The sequence below is a fragment of the Cygnus olor genome, chromosome 9 (assembly GCF_009769625.2).
Source record: "Cygnus olor isolate bCygOlo1 chromosome 9, bCygOlo1.pri.v2, whole genome shotgun sequence".
Lineage (NCBI taxonomy): Eukaryota > Metazoa > Chordata > Aves > Anseriformes > Anatidae > Cygnus > Cygnus olor.
This window is the reverse complement of record NC_049177.1, coordinates 25,130,543-25,155,442: the sequence shown is the minus strand read 5'-3', so window position 1 is coordinate 25,155,442 and position 24,900 is coordinate 25,130,543. Positions and strand designations below refer to the sequence as shown.

At 41.0% G+C, this 24,900-nt stretch overlaps 1 protein-coding gene across 5 annotated transcripts; it reads left to right on the top strand.

Moving 5' to 3' along the window:
- The first annotated feature begins 2,659 nt into the window (after positions 1-2,659).
- LOC121074653 (lysosomal amino acid transporter 1 homolog) lies at positions 2,660-19,902 on the top strand. 5 transcript variants are annotated; one of them, XM_040567022.1, is made up of 10 exons: positions 2,660-2,831; positions 5,039-5,150; positions 6,557-6,640; positions 6,767-6,902; positions 8,136-8,265; positions 9,204-9,294; positions 11,048-11,172; positions 12,087-12,182; positions 13,135-13,320; positions 19,012-19,902. In XM_040567022.1, exons 3-10 carry the CDS (start codon positions 6,565-6,567, stop codon positions 19,111-19,113), a joined length of 942 nt encoding a protein of 313 aa, XP_040422956.1. In that variant the 5' UTR covers positions 2,660-2,831; positions 5,039-5,150; positions 6,557-6,564; the 3' UTR covers positions 19,114-19,902. The 5 variants fall into 5 exon arrangements, with proteins under 5 accessions (XP_040422956.1, XP_040422951.1, XP_040422955.1 ...); XM_040567021.1 differs by having other exon boundaries at positions 2,675-2,831; positions 6,557-6,667; XM_040567019.1 differs by having other exon boundaries at positions 2,719-2,831; positions 6,557-6,902; positions 19,012-19,125; positions 19,343-19,902.
- Positions 19,903-24,900: the final 4,998 nt, after the last annotated feature.

Sequence of the window (24,900 nt, the reverse complement as noted above, 5' to 3'; positions counted from 1 at the left end):
ACATCTGATCCTTTGTGTCCAAAATGTGATTCTCAGTTTTTCCCCGGAAGGTCTGAATTTATCAAATAGTGAGGTGTACACATTGCATTAAAATGAAGTAATAGAAAATTCAGTGTTCACCTTTCACGTCCAACTCGGTAGTAAACTGATCCAATTTTTCTGTCAACTACATTACAGGGAAAAAGAAGAAAATAGGAAAAAAAAATCAGATTAACACATCCTGAGATAAATGGTACTTCAGCTAAGTTTAATCTTACTTTTGAAAGGTGCAAACTCATCATATACATCTATATGGAGAACTCTGCAGAATACCTGGGAGGCTCAACATTATGACAGCTACACCATCAAACTGTATATGGGTTTTCTCCACCCCTGCCCCTCAGCTGGGCTCATGGGGCAAGACAAGAATTTAAGCTGGGGCCTGAAATTCCCATATCCAGTCCAACCACGTTTAAACATAAAGGTAATTTTCTCCTAATCGCCAAGACTGATTACCCCTTTAGTCTTCCTCATCAGACCATAAATCCTCTGACTTCTTGGAAAAAAAATAAATACTTAATTTGACTTAAAATACTTAAATACTTAAAATACAAAATAGCTTGATATTCTACAGTTAAATCTGATCAAGCAGAACTTTTAGTCTTACCTGGAAGTTTTCTAATGTTTAAATAAGTCTTCCCTGAATCCACCTTCCCATTAATTCTTGCAAAGGAACTCTCTCTTTCCAACTGGTTTCTACAAAAATGTTCAGATAATAGAGACTGTCAAAAAGAACAGCATTTTCTTGTCCAAATAATATTCAATATTAATTCCATTTATCACATCTCATTAACAGAAAAAGAGTTGTAAAACCATCCTGAATGTCTTCAAATCTTAGATGAATCTCATTAGAATCCTTTCACCTTAAAAATTATAAAATCTACTTCAAATTTACAGTCTCATAGTACCTTCACTCACACTACACTGTACTCCCAGAAAAGGGTTAATGTCATGCATATACACAGACCAAGGACTTTATTTTAATGGCAATGCAACAAAGAAGTTCACTTAATGACAAGTTCTTGGACTAATGTATTATTCATTTTGTTATGTGACAGTAGAACAAAATTGTATCCATAAATATATAATGCCGTACATCACTTTTTAGTGTAGTTTACATTTATGAAATAATTGGCTGTCTTTCAGCACATTACCCTCTCTTTATTCACTTTTTAAAGTGGGTGTCATAAGATGCAGCTCATGACATACAACATACATATGTTCTAGAAACAGAAGCAGCAACTGGCCTGGATAAACCTATGAATTTCAAGCTCTCTTTCTGGAAAGATTTTCTAGCCTCTAGAAGCATTTTAGAGGTATCATAACAGTGCTTTTCCGCACCTAAATTGCTAGTTTTCATTTTCCTTTACAATTAACATTATAAAAGCATATAAATCTGCATGCCTTTGCGAGTCAGCAACAGATGAGCCTTGTGGACATAAGCGGGGAATTTCACAGTGCCAGACAAATGCTGCTCAGCTGCCAAAAACAACACTGAATCATTGCTTGAGCAGCAATTAAACCAGAACAATACAGATACCCAAACCCTTCCTTTAATCAGTCTCCCAACCCTGTGTTTATTAGCTAGGCTGCAGTAACTACAGAAATGATGAGCCTATATGAGAATAAAAGCAAAATTCTATTAAAAATTCAGTAAATTATACAATATTCCTTCCTATCAAAATATTTTAAAATATTCATGCCTAAAAGTGCATGTCCTGTGAAGATCCCAGGATTGTTCATTAGACTTCTTGTCTCTTGGATCACTACCTGCCATTACCAATTAAACTAAAAGGCAGCGTCTGAGAGCCGCCAGCAGGCAGCGAGTCCAAGGGGCACTAACTCAGCAGTAAAAAGGGCAGGTTTGGAGGCAGCAGGAAGGTCGTGGCTGCATCCCAGACAAAGGCCAGGCCTGCAAAGGGCACATCACATTCAGCCCTGCAGTAAATGACTGTGCGTTGCTCTTCATTCTGGGTTGAACCTAGCTTTTAGTCACTGGGGATTAGATGCCGATTTCCCAGTTTTCAGAGGGAGACCCAGAACCTGACTAGAGCCCACACAGGAGCTTCTTGGAGATGGCCAGCTCTGCAGGGACAGCCTGGGTCTGCACCTTGGAGCCTCTGGGGGAAAGAGAAGCCTCCAGAAAACCAAGGTGCGTTTAGAGCATTTGCCCGTGAAGTGAATCTTGCCCAGATTTAACTTCTGCTTCCAGGGACCTCAGCTTGTGTTTCTCAAGGGCCGGGAGGACACCCTTGTGGATGAACCTGTGCTCCAGCTGAAGGCAAGCCATGGAGCAGCACGGAATTATGGAGCAATATGGAATTATGGACTGCTTGGACCACCCAACAGATTGCTCCTCTGCTCAGAGACTCACCCCTCACGGTGACTGTCCTGGTGCGTACAACACGGAGGCAGACCTGGAAGCCGCGGTGCTGCACAAGAGGGGGGCACACTCTCGAAACAACCACCCGGGCCTTCAAAAATCCCCAATTTTCCACCCTAACGAGCCCAGCTCCTGCGCCCCCACGGTGAAGTTTTCCCCCTGCAGGCAGCTCCGCAGCCCCAGCGGCCGCCCGCAGAGGGCGCCCGGGCCCCGCCGCTGCGGCTGCTGATGGCGGCGAGGGGCGGTGGGGTGCGGGCGGGCTGCCTGCCCGCCGGCCTCCCCGTCACCCCGGCAGGGCCGGGCGGCCGCCTGCCTGCCTGCCTGCCTCCCTCCGCTGGGTGCCGGGGCCCTCGGCGCGGGGCCGGCCGAGCCCGAGCTGGATCCGCGGAGCAGCAGCAGCCGTGGCCAGGTCGGTGTCCGCCCCGCTTCGTGTCCTCGCCGCGCCTCCCGCACGGCCCCGTCCCGGCCTCCCCGCGAGGCCGCCATTACACGGGGCGGGGGGCGCCTGCAGCAGCACGGGCACCCGGGGCTGTCCCCTCCGGTGGCGGCCGTCCCGCTGTCGCTGCTGTCCCCATGTCGCTGCTGTTCGCCCCCCCGAGCTGCCCGGCCCCGGCTGTTCCCCTCGGCCCGGGCTGGGCACGGGGAGGGCGAAGGGCTGCGGCTGCCCGAGGCGGTCGGGCTGGGGCTGGGCGCTTCTTTGGGACGGCGCTTCTTTATCTCTCCTTTTTCTTCTTTCTTTGATAAGCTGGAAGCTTTCTGTGAGAACTGGACTCGGTTTATGGGGTCGATTTGGCCGTGCTTTATCATCAGCGCTGAGAATGCAATATTCACAGCTGGGGCTGTGGGAAGATGCACTTACAGAAGAACTAGAGCCAGGGGTAGATGAACGGGTTAATGCTCGGGAGCGCGTGAAGAAGCTCCCAGTTACTCCTTAGCTTAACTCATTTTAATTTTCTTTTTTACCCACACTAATAATTAAATTATGAACACTACACAACTGAACATCCTTTTGGATTTCAGGCTGTTACCAGCTGCTATCTAAGGAACTTGCAAAAGTGCCAGCTGCACACACACATCCGACATCGTTACGCGTTACTCGCAGCGACCCGTTACTTGCCACCCCAGCGCTTGCCGTGGTCGGAGCACACGGGTATTTGCAGCAACTTGGCTGCTGGAGGGGCAGAGCGGCTGTGGCAAGTCTCCAGACTTACAGGAGAAGCATGTTTTGCCTCCTCCGCACCGTGGAGCTGTTCTTAATGAAGAGGACTTCACTGTTAAAATACTATTTATTTCTGTTCAGGCATCTTTATTATGTAATAGGGGATTAAAGTAAGGGAGTTGTCCAAAGCAAAGTCTCAAGCTACTGATTCCTTATAACTAAATATCTGAAACCACAATGGTTTTATTTCTAGCTAGACAAACACTAAGCCTTTTCAGAAAGGTATGATGTCAAGCTTCTGGGCTAACACTTCATTGAAAATAATAAATAATACCTTTACTACAACTTTTTCAAATGCTAGAAAATGCTGTTTGGGCAGTAATGTAAGAATGGGGTTGCACGTGTGAATTTTTTACAGGGACATAACTCACCTTTTATTTTCCTTTCTCACCAACTCTATGATTATAGGAAGAAAAGAAATGTCATGGCAAACTCATCCTGTTTTCAGATGCAAAGCATTTCATGCAACAAAAGAGAAGTAAGAAGGGCTTTGTGGCAGATACATTTAGTTGACAGCATCCCATTGTTCTACCCACGGATGAAATTGTTCTTGGTATAGGGGCACAGTATTTTGCTGGGGATTAAAAAACAAAAAACCACACAATTATTTTAAGACTAAAAGTATAGTCTCAAGGGCCAGCAGCACAGAAGTTATCCTGCTGTATAAATGTTAAGGAATAGCAACCCAAGAATATCCACGTGCTTTAAATGTGTTAAGTGCAGCATGTGGCAGGAGGCCAATGCACAAGTCTGCAGTCATCTGGGAAGTGTAAGTGGCCTAACTCCTACCACTTCTTAAACTGTTTGGTTTTCTGTAACAGCTGCAGGGTTTTGGAGCAGGGTATAGCCTAAGTCAGGTGGCTGAGTCTGAATTGCCTCATTTAGACTTCTTACCCCATAGTCTGTGATTTTTTTTTTTAAGAGAACTTTTAATGCATGAGTCAAACTGCAGTCATGACATTCAGGCATAGTTTTGAATACCATATTCAACCTTTTTTTTTTTTTTTAATGTCTAATATGTTTTGCATATATTGAAAGGGTCGTTTTGGGATGAAGTTGAGGTGCAGTGTTTTCTGAACCTAATAAAATTTGCATGTTTATTGTTACAGTGTTTATAGATAGTTGAAAGTTTGTGGCCTAAAACCTGCCAAAGTAGCGTGCGTACTTTGTTTCGCTTCTTTAGTGGATGGTAACACCCTGTTCAGCTTCAGAGTACCAGAACGGGAAGCTTACTTTAAACATTACTCATAGATAAATTTTTTTAACTTTAAAAAATATTTTCAAAGATGACTACAAAGTCTAATAACTTCTCCAGTATAAGCTAAATATATCTAATAGACTAAGATGAATTCTCAGTGTATGAAAACATGTTCTCTTTTATTGTTTATGTGGTTTAGGTCCCATGATGACAGCTCTCTTGAGAGGCAGCCAGTTTCTGCAGAAAACTTGTTTCAGCACCGCAGATACTTGAAGTCTGGAAAGAAAAAAGATTTCCTGATGATTAGCAAAGTGAGTCCTAACATCACAGTGAATGATGCTCTGCGAAAACTAATGCTGTGAACCTTCATCAAGGCTTGAATGTAGTTTGCATAATGAGAGTGGTTCCAACATGTTGTGTTGTAGGAAGGGTAGAAAGCTGAGCCCTTCCAAGCCCTGTCCGTTTCCCAGGCACATGGTGTTACAAACATCAAAATTCCTGCCACAAACATGAGGCCGTTGGGGACTGTTGTCCTCAAGATACTTAGTCACATCTAGGAGGATGCCCTTATGCCTCAGTGTTACTTCTTCCTGGTTTCTGAACTTGCTGTGCTTCTGAGTTGTTCCCAAATGGTCTTAAAAATTCTCGTTGTCTTTCTTGTCACTGATTTGACATCTGGCTTTAAGTACTAAACAGGTGAACCTATTAATACAATACATATATATATTTAATTTTTTAAATATGCTGTGGCTTTTTTTTCATAGCTAGTTGATTTGAGACTTCTCTGCATGGGAAATTATTAACCCTCGGAGAACCTAAGTATCATCACAGTGAATGGGAAAGCAGCTTTTTTTTTTTTTTGTCAGCAGTAAATCTCAAGGAATAGTCACAGATAATTCTGCATTTTTGCTAAAAATTTTTTCTTCAATTTTATAGTGGTTAGCCTTTTAGGAAAAAAAAAAAAAGATGTTCAATAGGGTGGATATTTCAGTAGGAAGAACAATAAATATCCAGAATTATTATAATTAGCTATGAGAAGATATTTTTTAAGGTCAGAAAGACCTTGTGCTTCAAAACTTAAGCTTTTTTTTTACTTCACCTGCTTCATTCTGTGTGGGATGGGAGTGGAAATACCATACATTCACCTTATGAGGCTTCTCATGCTTTCCCTGTTTCCTCTGAAGTATTAAATAATACAAGCTGTTTGACACTATATTGAATCGCTAATTAGGCTGATTGGGCTACATATTCAAGTAGACCTTAGAGCTTGTCTGCAATCTGTGTAATAAATAACTTCTCTTTCATAATTTTAGCTGGAAATTAATTGCGTATAAAAGATCATTAAATTTATGTTCCATAAGTGTGAATAGAGTGTTCAGGATGGATACTGTTAAAGAAAGCACTGTTGCTTCATTGCAATGATGTTGAATGTGAAAATCAGAGTTTTGGTCTTAAGTGCAAATAAATGGCTGTGTTTACTTTACCCTGTAGCAGATTTCTGGCACCTCTCTCTAACACAGGCTCAGGCTAAAATGCTACAGTGATAAACAGCTGGAGCGTTGCATATTTGTCAAGGGTTAATGAATGCGATGGGCTACAAAGTATTTTTCTTTCTTGGAAGTCTTAACTTCTTTTCTGTAAGCAATAAATATGATCAAGCATCTTATGGTTAATGTCTTATTCACATTGGCTATATTTATTTCTTTGAATTTGGCAGGTTCATTTATGAGATTGGAAATAACTGCGATATCAAGCATCCGTCTGGATGCAGAGGTCTTTTCACAGCGGATATTCAGCATTGGTAAACAGATTTGCGGATTTGCATGGGGTAAAAATGGAGGCAGAAATAAACTTCTGAAATTGAATCTCAGTCCAGAAATGATGGCTTCCCAGCTGTATACACATGCTTTCAATATCTCCCCAATAGAAACTAGGAGACTGTGTATAAATGGAACACCATGGATTTGGCATCTTCTGGAAGAATGTGTTGAGAATGCGTGGGAGTACTGGAGCGTTGTCATAGGACTGATTTCCATTGTCTGTTTTCTGTTTGCTGCACTACCGTAAGTTTAAAGTCTTAGGCAGTCCTCAGACTGAGACATGAGTAATCTTGCCTGAAGCCTTTTTCACAAGCTGCCTTTTTTTAGTTTATCTTGGATATGTTTCTCTATCTGCATAATACAGATATAATATGCCAGAGAAGCACGTTGTTCATGTTTAGAACAATATTTGGTGGTTGACAAATGAGCTTGATGTACTGTTCTGTTGTACTGACTTGACACTAATCTCTGCCACTTAGAGCAAATGAGAATAAATCACCTCTTCTCTCTTATCTTCTCCACCCTGAGATGTGTGCACATGCAGCACACTTGCTGCAAAAACTGGCTCGGTGTTTATTTAAACCACATGCCATGCCACCAGTACTGTTGTGCTGGCTCCTGCCATCAAAGTTTGGACTCAGAAAAGGTCAGAAAAAACAGCACATGAGTTAGCACTTTGGTAGTGCTAAATCAGTTGTTTGGTGGACTGGCACTGGGTTCAGATTTCAAACGTAGGTTGGAAATGGCAAAAGAAAAGCAGAAATGCTGCTAGTAGACGAGAATGCCTGAAACAAAATGGGATCGACTCCAAAGTCTGTCCCCATAAGGGAAACATAATTTACTGAACTTATAAAAGTGCAATGGAAATCAAGCAAAATAAAAACACTCTTAGTAAGCTGTTGAGATTCTGAAATATTAGTTGAAAAGGGACCATACATTAAAAGTGTCGTGTTTGTGGGTATGGAATTCGTCAAGACATGTCTAATGGACTCAAATTTGGGATTGCTTCATAGCCCCTGTTATGAATCTGAGTAACAGTTCTCCAATTTGGAAGCATAAGTGCAGTTGTCAGCTCTTACAGGAGCTTTGTTCATTCTTAGCACTTCTGTGTTAAATAAGTGTTTTTCTTCTTTTGGTATCTTAAAGGCTAGTACTTACGGCAGAGGAATATGAAATGATGATGGCATAGTTCTGGTGTCCAGAAAACGATACTTCAGTGCAGGACACACAAAAAAAGAACTCATACAAGCTGTAAGGAGGTTGTGATTTCAGGTTTTCTTACATGAGAGTAAGACATGGTGAGCGGTAGTGAATCTGAGTTCTCATTCAAACTGTAAGTGGGGTATTGCTGTGATGGGTCTCTTGTGGTTAAGAGCTTTAATTTTTCTTTATTCAGATTTTGAAAAATGTATTTTCAAGCTTGTCAAACATTTTTGGCTTACAATATTTTATAATTACTTCTGGAATTTGTGCCAGTCAAATTTACGTTGCCTGTCAGAATGGAAAAGTGGATCAAGCGCTGTCTTTGGGCTTTCTGCTGTGTTGGATAGCTGGAGATCTTACAAATTTTATAGGCTGCTATTTAACAAATCAACTCCCAATTCAGGTAATCTGTTGATATTTCTACTTTTTGATACATACTTTTCGACTGTCTCTTTAACCTCTAGGATAATGTAATATTGCACAGTGTAATAGGTACTGGGAAAGAAAATAGTCTTACATTCTATTCTATTTATAAAACAAATTATAATTTCCCAGATATTTACTCTGATACCATTGTATTACCAGAACCGTTTCGCTCTTGCAGTTAGCATTTTGAGCGACTTACCGGGCTATATTCAGTAAGGAATGAAGTGGGGAATTATCAGCCAATTTTCACCTTCAAAGTAAGGTTGCAGAGGTTTGTTCGTTTGTTTAACTGGTTTTTTAACAGCTTCTTTGAACTAGAACTTTCTTGTTAATCTGTTAAAATTTGAAAATACAGTTCCAACTTCACTGGAAGAAGCCTTAGTTGTCAGTGATCTGTTAATTGTGTCTGGAACTTTCTTGTCTACTGTTTCTATTTTCAATTCTTAATGAAAGAAAGATGTATGTGTCAGTCACAGAAGTTTTCCCAAGCTGGAGATGGACCCAAGAGTGGACAGAGTTGTCATCTAGTTTACAACTTAATGTTGTCTAACAGTTTCATCTCCCCCATTGTAAAGGGGCAAGAGAGAATGTCAGTTCTGCCTTCTTGAGGCAGGAGGCACTAAGCAAGACTGATAGATTCCAAAGTGCTGGGAAACTGGGTAGAGTGGACTTAAGCTTCTGGGCAGGAAAGAATTTATCAGTCTGCCCAGGCAGGAATTTGTGCCATGCATCCTGCAAAGTGACACACTTGTGATTGTGTCAGCATGTCACCATTGCGCAAGCTTTACATCCCATTCATCTGCTGCTGTCTAACTTGGTATTTGTTGTTCACGTTATTATTATGAAGCACAGTTAAGTTCAGAAAGTTTTAAACTTTTTGTATACTGAACAAGCAAATGTATTTTTCTCTTTCAGACCATCACTGCCATCTCTTATGTTAATATGGATATAATTATGATTTCACAATATGTATACTATAAGCTCAAGAATCAGAAGATGACAAAATGTAAGATTTTTAAGCAATTAATATTCTCCGTTAAGTAGCACATTCTTCACTGTGATGTTTCCTATAGCATTTAAAGAAAAACTACCTAAAAATAGAGTACACAAATTCAACCTGGAGTTGTCAGGCCTATTTCTTCCAGTTTTCTTAGTCTTTTTGTGAAAGTCCTATTCTTTCTCTACTCCACCTTTTCTGCCCTCCTTTTACCCACAAAATATCTGTACATATTTCCTAGTACTTTCAGTTTATATAGACATAAAAAAATACTGTAGCTTTGTGGAATCTGGTTCCATATTTTAACTTGCTCCATGGTTTTACTACCTACTTTCAGCTATCTATCTATATGTGTAAGTTGAGAGTAAGCATTATTGCTTTGTGTGGCTCAGTTTCCTTCATGTTGATTAAAACGTGACTTTATTTGCTTATAGCATAAAATATCTTGACATCTTCATGCGTCCTGTTTCATACCTACAATTAAGAAGTATTAATGGGAATGAAATTGCTTGAGTTGCTTCATAAAATCCTGGCAGTAGTTGTAGTATTCAGCCTACCAAACAAACTACTGCCTTTACTGAAATGGAAGACAGAAAGCTATGTTCACTCTGTATCAAATCAAAAACATTATTTCATCAGTCTAAACAAAACAAAAAGAAACAACAACAACAAAAAAACACACCTAAAACCCATGGTGCAGTGGAGGTAACAAAAAGCTGAAGCGAAACAGATGCCTGTCCAGCAAACTAAATAGGGATAAAGCAGATTCATTCAATATGGAGCTGATAATAAGCCTGGAGATAGGTCAGTGCTGAAGATATTTCCTTCCTGCTGCTTGCTCTTGAAAGCAAATGCAGGCTCTTGTGCATTATAACTGTCCATGCCCGTTTCAGCTCAACTCTTTGCGCAGCTGGAGAGGGAGAAATGGTATCGTGAATAAAGCAATAAAAGAGGGCTGTCCAATAGCCTGTTACTGCAGGCAAGTTGGTCAATTTTGCATCTCCAAGCCTGCGAAACAGCAGTATTGCTTCCTGTGTCTCTTGTACAGGTTGCAGGTCTTTAGGGCAGGCTTTCTAATGCTATACAGCAATTTGTTCCGCAGGTAACAGTGACTGTAGGAGCTTACCAGTACCTTTTAAATACAGAAGATAGCATGGCTCGAGAGATCAGTAGGATTGTTTATCATTTTCAGGTTGTCTCATAGGTGTCTATGGGGACTTACTAGACGGAGTCTTTATCTTTGCATATGTGAGCCTCTGCATGTAAAGATAAGGTTTCATATCTAGCTAACCATGGACATAGATGCTGGTCCAGCAGAGGACTTAAATTCAAAAATATCTTTCAGATAAATAAGAAATCTAAATTTCAAATATCTTTGCTTTTGCTTTTTTAAATTGCAGTGTGTCGAAAGAAACTGTTGTATTCTATTCTTAGCAGTTTTCTGTTTATCAGCTGTTACATAAAAGTAAATTACTAGGAAATGAAACTCTATATAAGAGATGAACTGAGTGTGAAAATTGTCTCAGTAGCAATGCTCCTGCACTGCTGCCCTCAGGTGGCGCATTAAGACACAGTGCGCAGTGAGCAGGACCAGACACAGAGCCCAGGAAAAGAGGAGGACTCCTTAGGCTTGCATTGTTGCTGAGAAGAAGATACTTGGTATTGTACCTTTAGATTTGCATTTTTATATTGCAGCTAACACCTGCTGTTAATTTAAAGTTACCTTTTATTTTTCAGCTAATTTGTTTGTATGTCATTCTAGGCAGCAAAAACCTGAAGAATTTCTGCGTAACGTGGATCTTGCTGTGTATAGCCCTGTGTATCGTCCTACTCTGTCAGCTGCTAATAAGAAACCAAGACCAGAGTTCAGTACTAGAAAGAAGTAACGTAAGTTCTTAACCTGCTTCCATTCCAAAACAAACAAGCAAAAAACCAGTGTAAGTGTCTTGAAAGGATTGTGTGCTCTGAGGTTTAAAGAAATTTGGATGCTGTTTTTAACAATGCCTTAGAAATCATAAATGTGGTGCTATTTGGACATTTTCAGTATGTACCATACATCTCAAAATAAAGTTACAAAATAGCTTCTTTTAGCAGCTTCCTGTGTTTTGGGCTTATTCTGTCCCTTGAGTTATTAGGATGTGCTGCTTTGTGAAATAACATGTATACGTGTTGTCTTCCTGCCTGTGTTAGATAATGTGGGCATCCATGTAGAGACTATGCAGTGAAAAGTGAAACCAATAAAAGTGGAAAATTACAATTGTACCTGCTGCTGCTGCTGCTGTCACTTCACCAGGAAAGTTCACAAACTATTCTAGCAATTTTACAGCCTTCGTACTAATGCCAGTAAAATAATTGTAATCCAGCAACATTGCTCAGCAGGGAGGCAGCTTATTTTCAAAATACAGCTAGAGTGAGAAAACTAACAATTCTCTTAAACTGAAAAATGAGTATTTTGCTTTTTCTAGACAGGATGATTTTTTTTTTTTAGTAGCCCTAGCTACAGTTTTTAGTTTTGGCTTGAATTATTGTGTTCAGGCATCTTGAGCAGAAGGACTGGATTGACATTAGTGTGACAGCCTAAAGCCTGGCACTGGTTTTGATCTTAGTCATGGCTATGACGCAGCACTGTGCATTGTTGTGAGATAAAGATTAAACCTTTTCTAGCCCTCTTTGGTCATTTGAAGAGCTGTCCTGAACTGCTTTGAAAGGAGTTCTGTCCAGAATAATAGCCTGTGGCCTCTCTGAGTCTTTGAAATGCTTGAAAATGTTATTGCCAAAACATATGTACCTTTATTTTTCAGACTTCTCTTGATATGATTGAAATGTCAGGCTTCATTTGTGGCTATGTATCTTGTGTGTTTTACTTGGGAAGTAGATTTCCTCAGCTTTATAAAAATGTAAGTAGGTTTTTGGCTAAGTATACTTGTATATTTTGCAAAATACTCTCCGTTGCTTGACATTTTGGATTCTTCCTAGCAGTGAGCCCTCAACATCAAAAGCCTGCTTGGCTTTTGTGGCTCTCTAAAATGGTAAAGAAAATGAAGGGCTTTATTTTTCCATTCAAAAGAGAAGAGGGTGGTAAGAATTTTGGAAAAATGATGGTCTTTAATTGCTAGAAGAGGACTGATTTGCCAGGAAAGAGGAAAGTTTTACAGTTTTACACAGTTTGATCAGATACATGAGCAGAAGCATGCTTCGTGTGATTGGTTTCATGAGCAAGTGGAATCTCCCCTTTTCTTTCTCCAAACTACTCTAAATTAAATAACCAACTACAGGATCAAAAGTTAAAATTAGAGGAAAATTAGTTTAAAGCTTTAGACTTTTCCACAAAGATGCCATTACTGACTTTTTTTTTAATATACCAATAGTGAAGAGTCTGTAGGAGAAAAAATGTTAAGGGATTTACATAATCAAATGTATACAGGTATTCTAGCAGAATATGTAAATGATTAATTTCCAAGTTTATTCCTGTGCCCCCTTTACCTATTCCATCCCAGATGGAATACCACAACATTTTCAAAGGGCTCTTCTGAACAGACTGATAGAGCAACAGACTTGCTAAGAACTAAAAATCATTTGGAAGCAGGTTATCCTTGCTGCTTTGCACTTACATAAATAAATACCATGTTAACTAGAGCTGCTTCTAAGAGTTGTAACAATTTCTATAGCAGTTGGTGATACGTGCTGAAAATACTAAGCTCAGAGGATTCAGAGCCCAGGAAGAGATGTAAAAGAATGTCTGAGAGTCTCTGGATGTATTATAGCACAAAATAGCAGAATTATCTATAACTGTCTACTGCGATGAATGTTTTAACATTTTTTTTTTCTGTAACATTTCTTTGTATTTAGTTTCGGAGAAGATCAACGGAAGGCACCTCTTACCTGCTGTTTGCATTAGCCATGCTGGGAAACTGTACGTATGGACTGAGCCTTGTTTTAAAGATGCCTGCTACCAAATCTTTCCAAGCTCTCTACTTTTTACACCATCTTCCGTGGCTCATTGGGAGCTTTGGAGTTTTGTTTCTAGACATTCTTGTATCCTTTTGCTGTTACAGCTAGAGTTTTTCAGGATGGGCTTGTTAATAAGTAGATCAGATATTAAGTGGAATTTTTTAATCATGTTTTAAAAAATCTTAACTTCTTTCAGAACAATAATTCATATGTTTTCTATAACAATATTTCTATAACATTAAGTTCATAGAAAATAACTACATTAAAGCTACATAGAACAGTAGCATAGAACTGCACAGGTTAATTTTAATGTTGTAGCTGATACATAGTATACTAAAATATAGTTGTTCTGTGTGATGTCTGATAAATGTAAAAACAAAAAACACCTCCAAGACTGCTTGTTTTTAAATGTAAATATAGAATTATAGCTTTGAGAAGTTGGCTGACTTGTAAGTGCTATTGGAAGAGTGCATTAACGTGACAGACAGACAATGAGATTTTGGCAAACTTTGTTTCAAGAAAATAGCATGTAACAAGGAAATGCTGCAGCTACCCTTAACTGTATAATTTGGGGCAAAATCAGATGCATTGATACAGTGAGTGCCTCTGAAAACCGTCAGCTGTGCTCACTCAGTCATGCTAAGAGCTGCCCTACTACTACACAGTTACATAGGTTAGTGTGCCTGTTTCTTGAAGTTCTGAGCAAACTTAAACACTATTTTTTTTATTCTTAATTCAGGGGACATATGTAAGATGTTTACAATGTTTTAGTTATTACTAGTCATGCTCTTTCTACGTTGAGCATTAGCATTCTGTGATCAAGAAATTAAAAGTAAAATATTTATGGTAATATTGTACTTTTGCTTTAGAAGTCTAGTGAATGATAATGTGGTATTTGCTGTTCTTCTGTTCATTGTGTGTTTATAGCCACCTGCCTTGTTACTTTAGCTTGCATTTTCATTTAAAATAGTATAAACAGGAGACTTTCTGATCTTCCTTGCAGTAAGAATTTTACTTTTGTTTCTTAAAACATCTTGGTACTTAGTTCCATTAACTCCAAGTACGAAATGGAATAGAGTGAAGAGGGATTTCAAGACCATGCTAAAGCATACTGTGTTAATCCGTTCCATATTAGAAGGAAGTTCTTTACCAGATTTACCTGGAACAGTTCAAGAAGTTATGATTCCCAGGCATCAGCCTTGTCTTTCTGATTAAAGTAATTTCATAAGCCACTCCAATTAGCCTGACGATGGGACAGCTGACCCTCGCCTTGGATGGGCTGTTAAATGGTACTGTCCCTCAGAATAGGCATCTGTGCTTCTTGCGTTTGTAAATTTAATTTTTATCTTTTGAGACAATGTAGTTTCTTTTGCACGAACAGACTGCAGGGCTTCAGGGTTGCTAGCCCACGTGGCTGGTGTGAGTGCTTAGGCCTTTTGTTCCACAAATGAAGTGGAAGTTTCTTTTCCTCTCCACAGCTGGAAACATAAAACTGCCAGTATTTATTTACCAAAAAAAAACCCTAGGATTTGATCTTGATGACCCTTACAGTACATTATGTGCATATTAGCAGATGTCTCTCTGTGATGTACTCCAAAACTTTTACGTTGGCCACAAACCTCTCCCCTCTGCGAGCCCAGCCCCGGAACTGCAGTGCCAGTGTGCACATGACATTCATTTCTCAGCTCCCTCTTGATTGGAGTCTGAATCCAATCTTGCTAATAGTCTTCCAGTTCAAATTATATTGAAAGCAGATGCTCCCAAATTAGGTTGGGGAGCTTATAGAAATCTAGTCAAGTATATAGTGTTAGTTGAAAATGTATGAAGTATTTGTAATCAAGAGAAAACAAAAGCAGACCTCCAGCTTTGAGAAGCCCTGAAGGTATGGAAGTAAATGCTATTTTTTTTAAAGAGACCTTCATTACTGTCTCTTGCCAAGCAAGAAAATCAAAATTCTAACAAACCGATATGTCATGTTAGACCTAGACCAGAAAAGAAAAGAGCAGGACCACTCGGGTTTTGAAAAAACAGAGGACTTAAATGAAAACGTTGTAATCTCTACAAGAGAGGTGTCTCGTAATTAAGCATTTGTGCAGCAGTCTCTGGTTTGAGGAGTAGTTGTAGAAATTGTCTAATTCCAGTACGGTTTATTCCTCAGAGTGTGCAGAGTTTCATTAGGTGGAAGATAAGCCCTCATTCCTCAAGGTCCAAGGAAGGATTAAGGGTTCACTTACTCTGTGTCTGCTGCGGCATTCTTTCTTTTGCTTCCGTCTGCCGTGGCTGGCATTGACTATTTTTAGAACCAAATGGACTCCCGATCGTAGCTGGAACAGCAGCTCCAGTGCTACTCAGTGCAGGATTACACCGGGCTGGTTTCAGCTTACTTCAACGGGATAACGTGGTCATCCTGTTTCCTCGGTGTCTAAAGCTAGTTACTTGATCTCACAATAAGCTAGTTATTTTTGATAGATAATGGAAGTGTGCAGTTGTTTGTAAAGTATGAGTTGTCCTCTTTTTCATTTTAAGAAGGAGTTTCATAATGTTGCACGTTTGCATTATAAATCGGACATGATTTTGTTTTCCAGTAATTGTTTCCTTCCAACCGCTGCTTTGCAGAGGAAGGTGGCTGGAGTTTCCCAAGGGTTTTTAGGGGAAAGTGCCCCTGCCTAGGGCAGAGGGATTGGGATTAGATGGTCTTTAAGGTCCCTTCCAACCCAAACCACTCTATGGTTCTAAGAGACTGTGAAGGCCAAGGTTTAAACGTGCCTGATGGGGTGGGGTGCCTTATCTGGGAGAGATGCTTAAGTCCATATTTGCCTATCTTAGGGTTCCATGGTGGACCTCACTAGAGCTTTACTTTGTGCATGATTATTTAATGGCTCACCTGTACATGAGGATTTAAAATATGTAGTATTAAAATACTGAGTTTTTGACCAGTTCTGCCCTTGGAAATGTAGTGCTGGCTGCTGCTAAAAGTCTAAGAGACTGAATTTAGCACGGCTTTTCTGGAAAACTTTGTCCTTTTCTCTAAGTATCCTCTTTCACCCTTGCTTGTTTCCTCTCCTTGCCCCCACCAAAACCAAACAACTCTGCTTTGTATTTAGATTCAGGTAAGGCCCTTTACTAAGATTTTTGCCTTTCTTTTTTGTTTGTTTGTTTGACATCACCCTATTGTCAGAGCGTGATGTTCGAATACTCTGCAGGTAGTTCTTTTCATTAAGTGTAGCCAGGTTGTAACTAAATAGCCAAAGTATATTCAGCAAGAGCCAAGCTGCTGTACATGGACTCTTTATCTAGCACCTTTTGTGAGTTGCAGGGCAAGCACTTGGAATCCATTATATACTTCTACAAAACATCATGCTTTGTAATTTAATTACACGCTGCAAAGAATGTAAGTCTGACCTGACAAGTCAGCAAGACTTTCCCAGCCAAACTTCTCTGCACTCCTGTAGCTACCTGCTGTTGTCTCAAAAACATTGCATTATTTGATTTGTCATTAAATTGTTTGTAGGTTTAATGAAACAGATTTGATAAACTTGTTCAGTGGCTGTCATAAACACCGGTCTTGAGTAGTCAGCTTGATTCTCGCCTCCACTCTGGGCTGTCTGCGTACTTAGGCCTTGGAGTTTCCCCCAAAAAGTCACAGACTTGAGCAGCAAGCATGTTTCTATATTAAGTAGTCTTGGCAGTCCAGCGTTTATTTTAAAAATACAACCAGATGAGCACATATGCTAAAAAAAGAAAAAAAACCCACAGCAACATTCTGGAAATACTTCTTGGTGAATTCCACATCAGAATGGTAAGTTACAAAAATTAAGAGCTCTGTTGCTGCCGCCAGCTTGGTGGCTAAGTGCTAATGCAGCCCAGTCCTGTCCCCAGCCTACAGTGTGATTTCAGCAGATCTGATCCCCAACCCACAACAGATTTTTCTACCAGTGCAGCTTTTAAGACCTGGGGAGGTGTTTGGCTGCAAGTCCAATAAGGCCTATTTGAAAAAAGAAAAAGGCAGGAAATTTAAGTGGTAGCTACATATGCTATAACACTAATTTGCTAAATTTTCTTCTTAAAGTTTCCTGCATAATACTGCAGAAGGGCTTGTAATGAGTGTTGATCTGCTGTCTCTGAAGGAAATCCTGTCTAGTCTTTAGCTGGGAGGCCTTAGAGGTGGGATGCAGGAGAGCTTTGGGAAAGTGGGACAACTCTTGGGGCTTTGCCTAAGAAATTTGTAGAGAATTTCCTCTGCTTCCATCCAGGCCTCCCAGAAAGCTTTTTATTTTTAATTCTTATTTTTATAAATAAGCATGTACATTAGCCTCAGACTTCTCACAAATGTTGTCTACCAGCCAAGTTATTTTAACTGGGCTAAAGTGTTCCTGGCAAAATTTTATATGCCAGATTTCCTCCCAGAGAAATGCAGTTTCAAATTAAAGTGGGGTTTTACGTGTAGTAGTAACGGTAACAAGTCTCAGTTAAAGCTGAACATAGATGAGCATCCACTGCGCTTTGCGGAGGGGTACCCAGGTATACGGATGGCTTCTCGTTTCCACACCCTGTGCTTTTAAGCCTGCTTCCCTGCTGGGGGGGGGAAAGGAAGAACCACAGGCGGTGCCTCACACCCAGGCAGCATTGCCACCTCGCTGCCCACTGGTGGTGTTCCCTTGTGAAGGCAGGCTGCTGGGCCCCCGCTGCTGGGGGTACACCTCAGTTCGTATCAGTGTACTGTCACTAAGAAATCTATTCTGGAAGATGCTATGCCTATGTCTTGTACTATTGAAACATTTTCCGTGGAAAAAAAAACACCACAGTCCCTTATGGAAGGACAGCTGGAGAGATTTGTATGATACTTTTATATTGTAAAATGGTGTCTCTATCAAAACCAAGTGCCTGGTATCCAGGTCAGTACTGAAGTATCAAACTCAACAATCAGAAATTCTGAGGAGTAAGGCATTTCTTATCCTTTCTATGTGCAAATCGCCATTTTTTTGAGGGCTAGATATGCTCAAAGTCAGTAATTTTGTTTGAGAGCTGGAATAATCAGGAAAAAGGACAAGTACACACTTGTTAATTCTTTTTAGATTAGCAGTATTTCCAGTGGTCTGTTTTACAATAGAAATAAACAGTTATGTCTAATTGCACAATTCTGTGTTGAAAACAGTATTAAATACTGAGTCATAGAGCTGTCGGCCTGTCATTGCCTTCCAATACCAAATGAGGGAGAATTTTGTTTCCTGATCAGGCCCTGTTGATCCACCTCTAAGAAGTTTTTACGAACTCCCCCTCCTTACCAGCAGCCCCACGTGGGCTCCCCAGGTGAATGATGCTCCTCTTGCACGTCTGATGAATTTCACGCTTAAGACCCTTGAAGGCAAGAGATAGCAAAGGATATTCTCATTTGTATTTGAGCCGTAAAGCTGAGGTTTTAAGTTAATTTTTTCCTGTATCTTCCCTTCTTTAGTATTGCAAATAAAATGATTAAATGTTTTGTCATAAAGAAATACTGAAAATGAGTGTTAAGTAAGATTTGGAAGAGCTTGTATGATAATGTAGAAAATTCCACAGTTAGGATTAAATAAAATGGATAATACCCCACAGTACGTGAATTAGATGAAACAAGTTTTAAGTTTTCCTCTGTGGACTGTGGTGCTCAGAGTCTGAGCCAGAGCTAAATGGGTGGCTGCTTTTATTCTGCGCGGCTTGCCGTCTTTCACTGAAAGCCAGTACTGCAAGTGCTGCCTCTGTGTCCCAGTTAATTACTTCCTTACCCCAAAATAACAGGTGACTGTGCAGTTTGTTCTGTATCGTCAGCACGAGGAAAGGCAGCCTGGCGTGGTGGCGCTGGAAGTGGAACCGCTGCTCCTGGGCGAGGAGACCGCCTAGTGCGGTGTCGTGGTAGGCTCCTGCCTCCCGTGCACTTTTGCTCTTGGATGACCTCAACAAACAGTTGAGATTGCAGTTGCTTAGGGACCACATTTATTACTTTTTTATTTATTTTGTCATTAATTTGTCATTACTTATTTGCAAATGATATGAAAATAAATATTTAATACTGTATTTCAGGATGATATCAAGTCTTTTTTCCTGATTTTTTTTTTTCCCCACTTTTTAGGCTGTTTCTCCCTATCCTGATAGGAAATCACAGCAGTGACTGCTTTAGAAGTATTTATTTGATGTCGTGATACAATGCATATCACGAGATGACTATTTTTAGATGAAAATCTACATCTAGATAACAGTAATGTGGCTGTTTAAAAAAAATGCAGGATCCATTGGTGTGCTTTTACGTCAATCTTTTAAGCTGGTGGGATCCTCATGTACAGCTTGTTGCAAAGTATTACTATGCATTTTATTGTCAAGTTAATTAAAACATTTATACGTCAATACCTGTGTGTTCCATGGAATATAATTACTGTGTGCCATCATACACTGTATGGAAAGGGGTTTTTTATGACTTGCATTTCTTTACAAGCTGCTGCTCTAGGTAAGTACTGGAGGGGGGTATGCTAAGGAGACTGTACCTTGCAATTATCTATGGTGTGTTAGGTATTTTTATTCAAAACTGTTCTGTTTGAAGAAAACTTTAATAAGATCTCAGAATAAAATTCTAGTTAATATTTCATTGTATATGCGTATAATGATTCACTTCAATAAATAACTTTGCGAACAAAAGGGCTGTTTTTTAAAAGTCAGTATGAGTCAGTGCATTTGTGGGCTTATCATGGAACTCATCCCCTTTGATTTCAGATAACTTTGTTGAAGGGACATCAGAAGAGATTTAAAATAATAATAAGAAGAAAATAAACTGAGTGCAATTGATCATATCTAAATCTCTGCCAAAAGTGACTCTAAAAGTGAAGCATTTTTCTCTCTGGACGTTCTAGAACTTCTGCACTACTGATTAAAACAACAACAATGAAAAACAACAGAACAACAATAAAATAAACCCCCACAAAATAGGGTGTAGAGTGTTTTGGGGGTAATGTCATCCCTGCTGTTGGGTAGGGAAATGTGAACTGATCTCACCCTGTGTTCCAGCAGTCACTTACCTATATGAGTGACTGAATTCTGTGATCTTGGAAAAGAATTTATAAAAGGGATTTGCCAAATAGTATTGTGGAAGGCCGCGCGCTTCTGAGATGTTTTACAGCCCTGCACAGCCGGGCTTCTGGGTGAGCTCCCCATGTGCAGGGTGCCTTCATTGGCCTCAGTGTGTACTGTGAGTGAACATGCTTTTCCTGGTTTCTTAAGCTTGTAGAGGGTATTAGAAGTTAACCTTTTCAGTACATAAATTAAAATGCAATTTGTCTCACTTGCAGATTTATATGCTGTACACACGAGATTATCAGACGCTTGCCTGGCTGCTGATTGAAACCATGACTTGTTACTTTTTAATGCAGTTAGAATTTGGTCTTGCATTATTTCTTCAAAGATTATTTCCCTTTTTATTGCTATAAGTAATCCTATTTCGGGTTGCCTTTTTATCCCTGTTTCATACAGCTGTTTATTAAAACAGCTAAATAGGGGATGTATAAAGTTACTGTGATTTAACTTAAGAATTTCAGTGGAAAATAACTTTCTAAATGCAAAGCAATGATAGTTTGTTTATTGATACTTCATTTATTACATATTTCACGTATGGGTTAACTGAATACTTGAGAAAAATAAAATCCAATCAATAAATTTGCTGTTGAGTGGTTTGGAGGGGCAGGGGATAGTTGTCCCTGCTGTTAGACATGAAAATGTGAACTCATTCCAGCTTCTGTTCCGGCAGAAACTTATATGAGTAATGCCTACTCGGTAACCAGCCATCACACAATTGTCGTTGCTGTTTCCCGATGCCTGTTAAGATGTGAGGTTTCTTTGTCATCACATTGCTCAGCCACTATTTGTTTTTTTTCAAAAGCAGGCTCTGCCACGTCAAAAGGAGAAGTTAGGGCTGTGCCAATGCACCACATTGGAGACGAAAGGACAGCTCCTGATTACCTCTTTGTTAATCTCAGGCAGGAAAATACGGCACGTAGTCTCTACCACTGCTGTTTTGTTGAAGAGCGAGGTGTCTTAATCTTCCTGCTTTATGCCACTAAGTCTTCTGCCCGCGTTGCATGTAATCCAGGATTAATAGCATTGTTTTCTAATGTTATTTTTTAACTATCATGGAAATCTCATTAACTAAAGGAAACATCTAAAATGCCTCGAGTGCTTTATTTTTACACAAATTAATCAAATAACTTACCTAATACAGTTCTTCAGTCCGCAGAAGAGTTATGCATGGTCATTACACGCTGATCTTGATTGCTTGTTTCAATAAAAATGTGCTTAATTCACCACTTCTGACTAGCTCTTGAAACAGTAAGTTGCCAGTGTTTTTTCTAAATGCATATTTATATTCCTGCGGATAAAGAAAAAGTAGTATTAGTGTAAAGGAAGCATGGCTTGACTGCTCAACAATCTCCTTGCCTCTTCTTCCAACTAACCAGCTTTTAAGCTCTGCAGCATCTCGTGGCGGCAGCAAACATGGTCCCTCAAGGTTTTAGTATGATACTTTCTGGGGGGTTGTTTACAGCTGCACCAGAAGCACAAGAATGCAGAAGAACAACCTTATTTTCAGGTACAAAAGCAGAGCCTGTCTCCATCTCATGTCAGCGCTCGGACAAGACCTGTACAAGGTCCCTGCTTTATCTCGCTGCTCTCTGTGGCTCCTTCTGGAGCCCAAGCCCTTGTGCTGGGTGCTTTGATGTGCCATGGCATCCTGCAGCCCCGGGACCCTGGCCGGTGAACACTTTTCCTGCTCCAGAAAGGGCTGCTCTGGCTTCTCCAGGCTCCGTTTCGTGAGCGTTTCCAACCAGGTCTTCCAACCAGGTCTCCTGCAGTACCCAGAGAGGAACATCCATCCACTGCTGCCGTGCTTTTTAAGGCACTTGGAATGGAGACAGGGACAGTTCATGAATATGAATTGCCCGTAGTACTTCAGTGTCCATCTGTGTCACTGCTTGCTAAATGCAGCTGAATATACAGTGTGCAGCCAGGGCACTGATTCATATCGGGACGAGGGGCTGCCGTAATGGGCTCCAAACAGCTTTGAGATGATGACTGCAGATGAATTAAGACCAGCTTAATCCAACTAAATAATATTCCTAATGATAAACCGTTAAAATCTAGTTGACTTTCAGATTCTAGCAATTGTATCAGACAAGGTGATTATACTGCACATCAGTACCGATAATCATTAAAATAGATTAAGCTATTGGCTGAGGAATAAGGGACGCGGGCAGGCTCCGACGTCCCAGCAGCGCTGCTCCCACTGCACCCAGCAGAGGTTTCATGCAAGAGGGCAAAATGATGAGGATGATCTCAGACCCCTTGGAGGAGAAACCCCTCAGTGTGCAAGATAGTTTCTTGGAAGAACCGTGCCATGGCACGCTCCAGAGCTGTTGTGGGGTCACCGTCAGTCGGTGCTGTGCCCCAGCCCCGGCTGGAGCGGGCTAGGGGGTGCTGCTGGGGGGAGAGCAGCCCCTGTGCTTGCTCCAGGCTTCTTTAATTGATTGCTGCTCTGGCTCAAGGTACTGTGTGATCCTGTAAAGGTAGAGAGGAGATGGGCGTTTTATGATGCCTGACTTTCCTACAATATCTTTTTATTAAGTAAACGGTAATGGAAATATTGGGTTTTCATTTCTTGCTTGCTTCTTTTCCAACAGTTGTCAGTAAATCAACGTTGCAAAAAGCCATCTCCTCCTCTGCAATGTCAGAGCTAACGGCAGCCTGGTGGTCACTTACTTTTGGAAATGATACCGCCTTATTTCCAGACACTCAGCAGACTTTAGTGCTGATGTATTGACCCTCGCAGCTTTCAGACCAAGGAAATATTAGAGGACAGCATTTCCAGCAGAGAAATGCCCATATTTTAAAATGAGGACTGTGACTTGTAGTTAAGCCAATTCACTGAGATACGGATGTGCCAAGCTTAGCAATAAAGCGAGTATTTCTTCCCCTGGTCTTAAAGCATCTCTCTTTGCTTCTTCCCATAAAGCGACCAGGGACACTGCTTAGTGCCGGACGAGCGGGGCTCTTTTCGCTCGCTGCAGCCAAAGTGCAGACTGTGCACACAGAGTTTTAAACTGAGAACTGTGCAAGATTTAGTGAGAGCTGACCTGGCCGTGGCTCCAGGCATATCTCCTGCCACCACCACGCAGCAGGGCAGTGGGGATGTCCCCTTGGGACCCGGGGTGGCAGCCGTGGGGTGGCAGCGGGCACAACTGGGGCTGTGCGGTGCCACCAGGGTGGTGACATGGCCAAGCTGTGCCCCCGTGAGCTCACGTGGGGCTTCCTGAGCTGCAGCAGGCAACCTGTTCTGGTAGCCAACCTTACAGCTTTGTTTTGCTGTAGCTTAAAAAAAAAAAAAAAAAAAAAAGAAAAAGTTCATAATCCGTCTGGCTTCCTTGCAAGCTTTGCATCATGCCACGGACTGATGTTGCCTCCTTCCCCACGTAGGTCCTTCCGTGATAATCAGGCTCAGGTTCTCATCTGGCCTGCTGGATATGAAGCTCGGGTCAAGGTGTCCCCAAAAGCTGGGAAGCTCAGCCTGAGCTCCAGATGTTGTGGTTCAGAACTGGCTCCGTGCTGGTGAATTGTAAAGTTATGATTTATTACCGCATGCAGCGTAATTCATTTTTACATTGAAAGTAATATTATGTTATATAATCAAATCTCATTTGTTATTTATTGCATTCTCTCCCCGCACAGATGTGGATGCTTCTCCCTCTCCCCGGTTGATAATTTCCTTCGTGCGTCTCCTGGTGGGGCTGCGGGGACCAGTGGGAGCAGCAGCGTTGGGGGCTGGAGGGATGCAACGGGGCAAAGCCACAGGAAGCCACCTTCTTTTGCCCAGGTCTGCCTGTAAAATTGCAATAACTTCTACAAAGTGTGACTGGGGCCCCAAACAAAACCCCAAAAGCTACGGCTGTGCCCCGTGTCCAGGCCACTTGAGAGCTGCTTTGAGGGAGAGGGGCTCGGAAGGGGGCCGGTGTCGTACCAACGTCCCCAGGTTTTTGGTGGCAACGCCAACTGCTGCACGCACAGCATTTAGCTTGGACTAGATTCCCATATATATTCCAGATGTATTAAGCTTTAGAGCATATCTTCCCTCCTAATCTTCCCCATGCCAATGTGTATCAGTTCAGTCTTCTCACCTGCACCAGACAAATGACCTCGGCCGTGCTTTGGAGCCCGACGGAATCGGCAGCGAACGTGGCCGGTCCCTGCCGCTACCGCCACCGCACGGAGGTGCCCCAAGCACTGCTCCAGAGACGGGTTTTATTTTAAACCCCTGAAATTCAATATTTCATATCATAGTTAAAAATGGGTATGTGATGAGGACATATTAAATGCTGAGCTTCTTGCTCAACTATCTGCTAATGTGATTTTTGGTACCACATCATGGGGAAAATGTGAATTCTTTTATTTTTATGTAAAAGTGCTGTCACAAATCCAAGCAAGTTTTCAGTGTGATGAGACCCTTGAAAAAGAGCGTTTCTCTCTTTTTTTTTTTTCCTGTTATTGATGTCTTCTGAAAAGGATACCCTTAAGATACAGGGACAGCTCTAGCTGCCGGTGCTCTGAATTGCGATGACGGCTCGTACCGTCAGGAGAGCCCTGACAGTGATGGATAGC

Excerpts from the sequence above, each read along its gene's own strand:
- LOC121074653 (XM_040567017.1), top strand. The coding sequence starts at position 6,565 with ATGAGATTGGAAATAACTGCGATATCAAGCATCCGTCTGGATGCAGAG. Across the intron at positions 6,903-8,135 it reads TTTCTGTTTGCTGCACTACC|TCAAATTTACGTTGCCTGTC; the intron begins GTAAGTTTAAAG and ends AATTTGTGCCAG. Across the intron at positions 13,321-19,011 it reads TTTTGTTTCTAGACATTCTT|GTGACTGTGCAGTTTGTTCT; the intron begins GTATCCTTTTGC and ends CCAAAATAACAG.